Raw genomic sequence first — 12,467 nt, 5'->3', positions numbered from 1 at the left:
ATTGTGGATGATCTTCTCCATTTTTGCCAAGATGTTATCTATGTTGTGGACCATTTTCCCAGACAATCTCTGACCTTCCTTCAGTGCATCTAAGAGGTCAGTCTGATGGGTAAAGATGTAATCCTTGTACGCATCAGCTGGTTGGGAGTCCTGTTGGGTGGTATCACTAACCTCAGTTACAGAAGAGCTCTGGGTTGGTGGGAAGGGGTTTAGAGGATCCTGCACCTCCTGTTCACTGAGCTGTGAGATGTTCTTTTCTGCCAGCTTCTCAGAGACCACTTTATGGTTGCCTTCATGAGGATAACAAAGATGTCACAGGTCAGGAAAGAACTGTATGTTTGGTTTTGCAGCACTCACTATTTATACCACTCTAGCTGTAAAGTTTTACATTGCTATGGTGCAACACTGTGCTACATAATAAGGTGCCCTACCTGGTAGATCACTGCTCCTGTGTGAACTTTTTATACAAGTGGAAGATTGTAGTGCATTAGTATTAACATTAGTAAAGGCACATAATGCAAGAAAGCAAGCTTATCTGTAGATTATGTAGCATCAGCAAAAAAAAAAAACAAAAAAAACACACCCTCCTCATTTCACCCATCCACTCACTCCAGATGTTTGTCTAGTTCTGCCTTGAATATATTTAAGCTATTCACTTCCACAACGACAGATGGAAGATTGTTCCAGCAATCAACTGCCTGCTGGCTAAAGGCAAACTCCACACATCTATCCTACAACTATCTTTCCTCAATTTGAATTTATGCATCAGCTGGTTGGGAATAATCACCTCTCAGGTGATTATTCTGAGCAAGAGGAACAATCCCATCAGCATTGAGCATGCTCAAACCATTCAAGACATTATACACCTCTCAAACCATTCAAGACATTATACACCTCAAGCATCCACCCCATACATGGTGCAAAGCCAGAAGATGCCATGTATGGAGTGGATTGTTTGATGCTATTAATTAATTAATTTGAAATAGACCTGAAATTATGTTTTAAGGTCTATTTCAAAATTTGTAGTCTTCACAGTGTGTGAAATTGGAAATTATCTATTGCTTCCTGAAGATTCGCGGCCATTTGAGAAAATAATTGCAATCATGTTTTCATCTTTATTCAGTGAAAACAATAATAAATCTTTCAAAAACAACTATGGTAAGATGGTAGATTTATTTATTATTTTATTTATTTTTTATGAAAACCCCAAACATGAGAGGTATTAGAACCTATTGTACTTAGTACTGTGCTTGGGTTGGAGGTTGAGAAGACGAAAGAAGATATTTGTTGACATTAGACTTAAACTTCTCTAAACTGAAAATTTTCAGGAAATACATATGAAGGAAGGTTGTTCCAGAAAATGGCAGTTGAATGAATAAATAAGGAAGATGAAAAGTTGGTTCTGTGAGTTTGAAATTGGACAGTAAATGGATGTTGGCTTGTGGTGGCATGTGTTCGAACTGTTTTGAAAGAGAGAGAGCAGGAATTATAGAAGCCAATTCAGAAGAACAGTGCCCATGGAAGTATCTGTAGAAAAGGCATGCAGCAGAAACAGTACATCTATGAGACAGTGAGTGGAGAGACTCAGCTAGAGATGAGTCATTAATTAGCCTAACTGCCTTCTTCTGAATGGAATCTAGAAGCCTATGGAATCTTCTGAATGGAACCTGAGAGAGGTTTTGGGGGCACTGCCCCAGATGTGGGAACAATATTCCATGATAGGGCGGATTTGCGATTTGTACAGAGTGAACAGCTGTTTGGAAGAAAAGTAACACTGAGAACGAAATAAAACCAAGTATTTAGATGCAGAGAAGCAATATTTGTAATGTGCTTGTACCAAAAGAGAGATTAGAAGTCAGGGTAATCCCCAAAAGAGATATCAACTTGCCTAGAAATCGGAGTGTCACTAAAGATAAGCATAGGAGCAGAAGAATCCTTTTTGCGAGATATAAGACAAGACTGAGTTTTAGAAGGATTGAAATCAACTAAGTTGTCTTTGCCCCACTGGAGAATTACCTGGAGATCGCTATTTAAGGAATTAGTAGCAGATATTTGAGAAGTTGAAGCTGATTGAGCAGGGCAAGGTTTCTCAAAATGGAAAGTGGAATGCAATGTGCTATCATCAGCAAAACTATGAATAGGATTTCCAGTCAAAGGAAGAAGGTCATTAATATACAAGAGGAAAAGAGTGGGGGAAAGAACTGAACCTTGGGGGACACCAGCATTAGTGGAAAAGTTAGAAGACATAGAGCTATCTACCATCACCCTCAGTGAGCGAACAGAGAGAAAACTGGACAACCAATTATAAAAAACAGTTGACAAACCATAAGATGAAACTTGTTTAGAAACACTTTATGCCGAACATTATCGATAGCCTTTGAGATGTCAAGAGAAACTGCTTGTGTTTCACCGAATTTTTCCATTGAATTTGTCCATAAATGGGTAACATAAGCCAGAATATCACCAGTGGATCGACACTGAATCCATACTCACAATCGTTGATTAGATGGAAGATTTCTAGTTAGTTTGAGTTTGCAGTTAATTGATTTCTCCATTACTTTAGAAAGAGTAGAAGTAATTGCAATGGGATGATAATTCAATGGGAGAGATTTGTCACAATTTTTTTAGGAACTGGCTGGATATGAGCAAATTTCCAAGCAGAAGGAAAAACACCTTTGGAATAAGAAAGTAAAAAAATGCGGCAAAGAACAGGAGTAAGTTCAGGAGTGCAGGTTTTGTGAACAAGTGTAGAAATACCATCAGGACCTGGCACTTTCTTACCATCAAGATTCGTCAAAATCCTTCTGACATCCTTTTTGACGGAAGACCACATGAGGCATTGAATGGAGCATGTTGGGAATGGTGGGAGGTGTTTTACCAAGATCATTAATACATGAGTTTGAAGAAAAATTGGAAAAAAAATAAAATAAAAATAGCAGGTTAACTTTATCCTTAGCTGAAGTGACAACAGAACCATCTGGTTTTGACAGAGGTGGGAGATGAGATGGGCAAAAGTTGCGGACAATAGCTTTGGCAAGAGACCAGAATGCTCGGCTACCATTAGGGCAAGAAGCAAAAATTTCTACTCTTAGTCTCTTCAAAATCAAGTTTAGACTGATTAATAAATGCTTTATAATTGTTGCGAGCTTTGGTGTAGGCAGAAAATGAAACTGAAGAATTGGAAACAAGCCAATTATGATATGCAAAGTTCTTCTCTTGATGAACAGCCTTAGCACATTTATTGGAAAATCAAGATTTAGATAGAGGACGAGATTTTAAAGTAGACAATATTATAAATTTTAAACAATACATGGTTGGGAATAGCCATGAGATAAAGGCTCCATTGGAGAAGAGACAATCACCAATCCTCCTCATATTATGCCGCCATACACCAACCGTATTGAAATTGTAGTATTGTACTGTTTAAAATATTGAAATTACTAGATAGAACAAATAAAGTTTAATCGAATAAATAAACGATTACTGTGTATAAAATATAATATTAAACTGCAAGATACTATTTACAATAAAACAATTAAAACACTAAGTAATAAAAGTTCTAAAATATACTGTAGCTTTCAAAGGCATCCGCCTCCTTTTTCAACAGTAAGGTTTTATCGTACAGCACATCCTGAAATATAGGCTCACGGCACGTGGTTCCACAGGAGCATAGGTAGTATTCACCTCATGTGTACTGGAACCGGAAATGGCTTGGGAGTATGCCAGTTGGAACCGTTCATCAAATCCAAGGATCGCTGCCTCAAAGAGGGGATGAATACATATTCCCCTGTTTCTATTAATAGTACCGTTCCCGGAGGAACAGATCTGCAAGCTCTCGAGCCACTTGCAGTCCCAAAATCTATGTGCCCTGTCAATGATAACAGCTCCGTCTTTGGAGATTTGAAATCGTTGTTATCCTCGACAGGGCGCATAGATTTTGAGACCGCAAGAGGCTCGAGAGCTTGTGGATCTGTTCCTCTGGGAACAGTAGTATTAATAGAGACAGGGGAATACGTATTCATCCCCTCTTTGAGGCGGTGATCCTTGGATGTGATGAACGGTTCCACCTGGCACGCTCCCGAGCCATTTCCGGTTCCAGTACACATGAGGAGAATACTGCCCATGCTCCTGTGGAACCACGTGCTGAGAGCCGTGAGCCTACTGATATTTAAGGATGTGCTGTATGATAAAACCTTACTTTTGAAAAATGAGGCGGATGCCTTTGAAAGCTACAGTATATTTTAGCACTTTTATTATCTAGTATTTTAATTGTTTTATTGTAAATATATTTTATAATAAATAATATCTTGCAGTTTAATATTATATTTTATACACAGTAATCGTTTATTTATTCGATTAAACTTTATTTGTTCTATCTAGTCATTTCAATATTTTAAACAGTACAAAACTACAATTTCAATACGGTTGGTGTATGACGGCATAATATCAATATGAATATTCCCAACCCCAGAGGCCTATTTGAAGACAATCACCAAGTTGTGATTTTTTTTTTTTTTTTTTGTTTTTTTTGGAGCATTAGCAACTAAAGCCATATTGCTCCGAGGATATACGCTGGTCATTCCCTGACCTTTCCGCATCCTCCGCATTTGTTGGTCACGGACACGAATCCCAGTGTAATGAAGAAGTATGTGCTATGCACTTCTTCTCCTGCCCACCTGGCTATGGAGGCACCTACCAAGTTGTGATCTGAGGTACCTAAAGAACCACTCACTTCAACCATGTACTTAGAAGGGTTGATTGTGAGAAAAAGATCAAGTGTGTTGGCCCTATGGTTAGGATTGTTCTGGTATTCTTGTAGGTAAATGAACAATCTGTGCTAGGTCATTAGTAATTGCAAAAGCCTCAGCATCTTGACCAGCTGGGTCGGTGTGACTAGAAAACGGAAGCCAGCTGAAGTTGTGAACATTAAAATCACCAAAGAAAATTACCTCACTGTTAGGAAAGTTGGACCGGAGAAAGTCAAATTGCATAGAGAGGAAGTTGCAAAGAGAGGAAGTCAAAGAGCTCCAAGCGATTAGTGGAGTTGGGAGAACGACAGAGACAACAGATGAATTTCACAGAATGAGGTAGGGAGATTTTAAGCCATAGAAGATCGAAAAGAGGAGATTCCAAATTACCAAGTCTCTGACAGGGAATATTGGAATGGACATAGGCACAAGTACCACCTTTGAGGCAAAAGGAATCATACAGTGAATAATTTGGGCAACTGAGATGAGCAGTAGTTGAATCAACCGATAACTGAGTTTCTGTCAGAAAAAGTACATGGGGTTTGGCAGACTGCAAGTGGAAATGGACATCGTTGAGATTAGAATTGAGACCACATATATTTGTGAAATGAACTAGGAAGTGTTTAGGAGGTTTCGATCTTTTTGCAGATAAGCTTACTCTATTTGTTTGACAATTCATGGTGTATTCAATAGTAAGAAAAAGTGGGGGCGGACATGCTGTATGAAGTAATAAAATTTTTGGATATGTCATACACATGGTAAGAATATACCCAGGTCCTTGACATAATATGGCCTCGACAATGACCCCCCCCATATACACTACTTGGACTCCTTCCAGTCACTATCTGGCAGAGTAGAGGTAGCAAGATTATACACTGGCTGATCCGGAAGTCTCCTAAAGAGTTACCAATAGGTTCGGTCCAGTGTACTAATTAGCGGCCGGCTTGTGAACACCTCTTAAAACTGTACCCTTGAAATGTAAGGAAGGTTGGATCTCTCAATGATGTCTATCCTAACCTCAAAAGTTATCAGTCATACTGCGTGATGGAAGAGATGGGGAAGGGTTGACCTGGACTTAGCTCAGGAGACTAAACACGGGTTCCTCCACTTCAAGTCTCCAATAAGCAAAGTGGTGGTATTGCACCGGTTGATGAGAGTCATCTACCACCTATTATTGCCTGGTAACACAGAGGGGCAGCATTCCTCCATGTGGTGTGGGCGCCACACCTCGATCTTCTTTCATCTTCTCAACCTCCAACCCAAGCATGGTAGTAAGTACTATAGATTCTAATACCTCTCGTGTTTCGGGTTTTCATAAAAAAAAAAGCAAGTACTAACTAGTGTCCAGCCTGCGAGCACCTTTTAAAGCTGTACCCTTGAAATGTAAGGAAGGTTGGATCTTATCTGGCATATCTGAGAGAATGTCTGTGACAAACTCAAGGACCAATATAGTAGAAGAAAGAAGAGAAGTAACCTGAAACTTTAAACAAACAGTGTTGGTGCTAGTCTGGTATGGTGCCACACTTCAATCTAAATCCAAATAGTTGCTTCTGTGTGAACTTTTTATACAAGTGGTAGACTGTGGTGCATTTCAAGCATCCACCCCATACATCGTGCAAAGTCAGAAGATGCCATATATGGAATGGATTGTTTGATGCTATTAATTAATTAATTTTAAATAGACTTGAAAATATGTTTTCAGGTCTATTTCAAAATTTGCATCCTTCGTAACGTGTTAAATTTGAAATTATCTATTGCTTCCTGAAGAGTCACGGCCATTTGAGAGAATAATGAGTATCATGTTATTATCTTTATTCAGTGAAAAAATTATAAATCTTTCAAAAATAACTAGGGTAAGATGGTAGATTTGTATTGAACTAGTAAGAGAAAGAAAACAAGTAATCTGAAACTTTAAACAAACAGACTTTAAACTGTTTGTTTAAAGTTAAGTTTCAATTCACTGAAAGAAAATCACTTCAGAAAATATTGCAGTAAAAATTTGACTATGTTAGGTAGGTAGGAAAAAAAATTCATATTTTTAATCATTCGATTATGGGTAATGCAGGAATGTTATTTTTGAGGGGCTCCTGTCTGATGCCATATCCACCATCCACTGTGTTAAGAATATGAATTTTAGTTTTAACAATATATATTTACAGAACTTTTGTTTACATTTTGCAGATCGATTCACTGGTAATGCAATCTATTTGGATGATAGGGTTCTTTCTGCTCCCATTCAACCACTTTCAGAGCTTCCCGAAATTCCTTCACAACAAGATAGAATTGTGCTGAGAAAAGACTATCCAGAAACTTGGCTCTGGGTTAATGCAACAACAGGGTAATTATGACAAAGAAAATGCATATCGACGTATCTACTTACGTACCAGATAGATCCAGTTAACTTGAATAGATACATTTAAAGAAATTGTATTCAATTTATTATCAAATGCTTGATAATAAATTTAATAGTTATATTAACTATATATGGTCAGTTCTTAACTATCCATGGCTGAATTATGCAATTTTTGATAATTACTCTTGTGGAATTCTGAAAATTTGTTCTATTTCATCAAACAGTTGAATGATTATTTTCCAATTCTTCTATATTATTTGCTACATCATTAATATTTGCTTCAATTTTTAGTGCAAGTTTGAGGCAGTTTGAGAAATAGCTTCATATCACCCCAGGGGCTCACATCTGGTGAGTATGGGCTTGGCACACCCAGGGGCCTGAGCTGGATATCATCAATCTTATCTTCCTTGGTGATTCCTTTCTATCTCTCTCTCTCTCTCTCTCTCTCTCTCTCTCTCTCTCTCTCTCTCTCTCTCTCTCTCTCAGGGTAACTTGGAAATTTTTTTTGGCTGGTGCAGCACCATATGGCTAATAATAATAATAATAATAAATGATAATAATGTTATAAGATGTCAGTGCCACTGGCAAACAAGCACTTCAGCTTTAAAAAAATAGCACTGATACTGTGTAATTTTTTTTATTTACTCTTAATCTAGCATATAAAATGCTAATGGTGTACTGTACAACATGGGATATTGTACAGTATTCCATTATTACATCTTGGAAATTTCAAATATGGGCAACAATGGTGTCAGACCATTGCCAGATTTTGAATTGAAACCATTTGACATCTGTTTCATCTTTTATTTCATTGTTTATAATTTTATATATACTTAATGCTACAATTTTCTTTTAAAATGAAAACCCCAAACACGAGAGGTATTAAAACTATAGTACTTAGTACTGTGCATGGGCTGAAGGTTGAGAAGATGAAAGAATATTTTTGTTGATATTTGACTTGAATTCCTGTACATTGTAATTATCAGGAAATATGTATGTAGGAAGGTTGTTCCGGAAAATGGAAGTTGAACGAATAAACGAGGAAGAAGAAAAGTTAGTTCTGTGAGTTTGAAGTTGGACAGTATTATTATTATTATTATTATTATTATTATCATTTGCCATATGAGGCAAGGAAGTCTGATGCTTATGCTGCACCAGCCAAAAAAAAAAATTTCTGAATTACCCTGAGAGAGAGAACAAGAGTCAGAAATAGAAAGGAATCGCCAAGAAAGAGAAGAATGATGATATCCAGCTCAGGACCCTGGGTGTGCCGAGCCCATACTCACCATATATGAGATATATGAGCCCCTGGAGTAAAGAATTTGCCGAACGTGTTCAGATTTCTTTGAAAGAGAGGAGTGAACAGTTATTTGAAAGTAAATTGATGCCAAGAGCAAAAAAGAAAACCCAGTTTTTTAGATGCACTGGAAGAAATATTTGTGATGTGCTTATGCTGAAACAGATCGAAACTCAGGTAATTCCTAATAGCATTAGCATTAGTAGAGGCACATGATGCAAGAAAGCAAGCTTATACAGCATCAGCCAAAAAAAAAAAAAAAAAAAAAAATTCCCATTTCACTGATCCATTCATTCCAAATGTTTGTCTAGTTCTGCCTTAAATTTATTTAAGCTTATAAGTTGATAAATAAATAAATTTATTTAAATTTATTTATTTATCAACTTCCACAACAACAGATGGAAGTTTGTTCCGGCAATCAACTACCCGCTGGCTAAAGGCAGACTTCCGCACATCTATTCTACAACTGTCTTTCCTCAGTTTAAATCCATGCCCCCTCAAGTTTGTAATCTGAGCAAGAGGAAGAATCCCATCAGCATTGAGCCTGCTCAATCCATTCAAGCCTTATATGCCTCAATCAGATCGCTTCACAGGTGCCTAGTCTCCAGACACTGCAATTTTCAGATCTTAAGCCTTCCTTCATAAGAGCACCCCTTTGCTCCCTTCACCAGTCTTGTTGCCCTTCTCTGTACTCGTTCTAGCAACCTCTACATCCTTCCTAAAATGAGGCTTTCAGATCTGTACGCAGTACTCAAGGTGTGGTCTGACTATTACCTTATACAAGGGGATAGTCACCTCCTATCCCTGCTCGCAAAATTCATGTATATCATTTACAAGACCCCATGTACTCTGGCAGCGTGTCTGCACTGCTCAGAACACTTCATATCTGACTGCACAATTACTCCCAGGTCTCTTTCATTCTCCACTATCCTGAGTGTTACACAACATAGTTGGTAGATTTCTCTGGGGTACTGCTACCCATATGCAGTACTTTGCATTTGTCAATGTTAAACTTCAGTTGCCACTTCTCAGCCCATCTACTCAACTTTTCTAGATCCTGTTGCAGCAGCATACTGTCATTACTGTTATTAACAATGCTGCCAACCTTTTTATCATCTGCAAATTTTGACATTAAGTTTGATATACCTTCATCAATATATTTGATAAATATACAAAACAATGGGCCCAACACTGAACCCTCAGGGACACTACTAATAAGATTAGTCCACGTGGAGCAGTACCCATTGATCACCACACTCTGTCTTCTCATACTCAACCATCCTTTTATCCATTGTACCAACTTGCCCTTAATGCCATACTGCTCCAATTTGTGTAGTAGTCTTCCATGAGCAACAGTATCAAAAGCTTTCCTGAAATCCAAGTATATGATTTCAAAATTATTTTTTGCATCCAGTTCCTTTGTGACCACATCATAGTATTCAATCAAATTGGTCAGACAAGACTTCCCCTTCACAAATCCATGCTGTGTCTGAATTATTACTGACACAGCATGATGTCTTGTCTAGATTATCCTGCAATGCTTCTTTAACCAGTGACTCCATTATTTTCCCTGGAACAGAAGTAAAACTAACAGGTCTGTTAATTATTCATGTCACCCTTTGATCCACCTTTGTGAATTGGAGATGTGGGGACTTCCCCCAAGTACAAGGATGCTCTCATAATTATGGTTAAGGGTTTGCTTACTTCCTTTGCTGTCTCCTTTAAAATAACTGGATAGATACCATCCATCCCAGGTAACTTTCTTAAGTTTAACTTCAACAATTTCTCCTCCACTTTGCTCTCAGTTATTACAAAATCATTTAACTCCCTGATAGAGTTTGATAAACATCTGGCCCTCTTCTTCTTGAATAACTCCTCACATGTGAATGTAGATGCAAAATACTCATTTAGTTTGGCAGTTATCAGAGAATGATAATCTTCATCAAACCATTGATATCAAGTGGATCAATCTGATTAATCCCCTTTCTTTTAGAGTTTATATAATTAAAAAAGTCTTTGCTGTTTTTCTTTGCATCCTTTGACAAAGATTTTTCATAATCTGCCTTCGCTTGCCTAAACTCCTTTGTGACTTGATACAGACTAGCTTGAATCTACCATATGCTTCTGTGTCGCCTGACAATTTATGTGCATCCCATGCATTTTTATTCTCTGCCACAAGTCTCATTAGTTCATCTGACATCCATTTCGGCCTGAACCTAGAGCAGTATTTCTTAGTTGGAACAAAAAGCCTAGTAGCTTCCAAAATTACTTCCTTGGATGCTTCCCATTTAGAAGCTGTTGGTAACATCATCAGTTGGTCCCACTGTATGATAGAACCTAAAATATCTCTCAGACCACTGTAGTTGCCTTTACGAAAGGAAAAACCCTTTCCTTTACCCCTGATCGTAGTTACATCTTTAAGTAAATCTACTAGGTGACAGTGAGCACAGTACACTGTGATCATTGTCACCTAGTGGTTCCTTTATCTGTAAATTCTTAATGCATGAATAATCAGTGCTGATAATCAGATCAAGAGTATTTCTCCCTCCTGTTGCCTTTCTAACATGCTGCTGTAGAAAACAATCATCCAATAAATCCACAAAAGCCTTGCTAGTGTGCAAGTGACCAACCCACAAGTTCCAGCTCTGGGAAGTATGTCGACTGGATGCACTTCCTTAGATTTTGTGTTTCTTAACTAACAGTATAACCCCTCCTTCCTTCCTATCCTTTCTGTACACACCGTACTCTCCAAATTCTAATTCTGCATCCCTTATATCTGAGTGGCACTACGTCTCTGATATCCCAACAACAATATCCACCTTGGATGTCTTAACCAACATTCAGATTCATCAAATTTATTTACTGTACTCCTAGTATTGGTGTAAATGCAAGTATACATGCACCTGTTCTTACTCTTAGTTACTCATACACAGCTCATCTATTTACTTGTTTGATGACCCCCAGCAGTTCCTGAAATCCCCAGCAACTGGTTTACCGGGCTGCTGCTCATTCCAATAGGAGCATTTCAATATCCAATAGAAGTATTTTATATCTTTTTAAAATAAAATTGTGATTACAACATACAGGCTGCCAGTGCATCCTTCCTTTTTATATGTATATATCATACATATTTTAGGGTAAATGTTTTTGCTATTTTTTTATATAATGAATTTTGATAAAATTACCACATGACTGTCTTCAAATCACCCAGAATATTAAAAATTTAAGTAAGAATACTTCCAACTATTTTTAACACTAATAACAAATTTCACAAGTTTTTTGACTTTCAATTGATAAATGGATGGCTACATGTTAAAAAAAAAAACAACAACTTCATTATAGAAAAAAACCAAAAAACTTCATTATAGAAAAGAAAAAAAACAAAAAACAAATGCTTCAATCATATTCGAAAACAAGCTAGTCGCAACAATCCCATTCCGCTGCGCGCATCCAACTCTTTGGTTACCTAGTGTACCTTACACTAAATGGAAATATGTTATCTTGTCTAGAAATCTGAGTGGTGTCACCGAAGATAAGCATAGGAGCAGAAGAAACCTTTTTTGAGAGATATAACACACGACTGAGTTTTAGAAGAATTGAAATCAACTAACTTCTCGAATATCCACTACCAATTCCCTAAATAGGGAATTGGTAGTGGATATTCGAAAAGTTGAAGCTGTCCCTTCAACTTCAAAAATCATTGATTGAATCCCTTTTGTTTCTGATCTGTTGTGACTGACAGTTAACCATCCACAAAGTTGCAAGTGAAATTGGTATTCCTTGTGGGACATATCATTCAATTTTAACAATAGATGAAATGCGATGGGTTTTAACCACTGCAATCCTAAATCTTTTGTGCAATAAATCCTCACTAATGATCAAGTTGTAGTGAGGTCTCACATGTTGGGATCTTTGTCAATATGCTCTTGTGCCCTGTACTCTCTCAATTATTAGTAATGAATGGGTGTATTAGCTGGTTATTAGCTGGAAATGAAGGCCCAGTCCACTCAAATGAAGACTTCTTCGAAGTTGAAGACCCAATAAAGCAAAATTGATGCAATGTATTATA

At 37.5% G+C, this 12,467-nt stretch overlaps 1 protein-coding gene across 2 annotated transcripts in view; it reads left to right on the top strand.

The window, feature by feature from the left end:
- LOC150079048 (CD109 antigen-like) overlaps nt 1-12,467 on the top strand; it is a 1,092,235-nt gene that overhangs the window by 543,812 nt on the left and 535,956 nt on the right. For both annotated transcript variants that reach the window (XM_090384122.1, XM_090384121.1), the window contains exon 18: nt 6,930-7,086. In XM_090384122.1, the coding sequence (XP_090240248.1) occupies nt 6,930-7,086 (157 nt within the window). The remainder of the gene's footprint in view (nt 1-6,929; nt 7,087-12,467) is intronic.

The sequence above is a fragment of the Mastigoproctus giganteus genome, chromosome 10 (assembly GCF_048544385.1).
Source record: "Mastigoproctus giganteus isolate SK-2022 chromosome 10, ASM4854438v1, whole genome shotgun sequence".
Lineage (NCBI taxonomy): Eukaryota > Metazoa > Arthropoda > Arachnida > Uropygi > Thelyphonidae > Mastigoproctus > Mastigoproctus giganteus.
The sequence above is the reverse complement of the archived record's forward strand: the minus strand, read 5'-3'. Positions and strand labels throughout refer to the sequence as shown.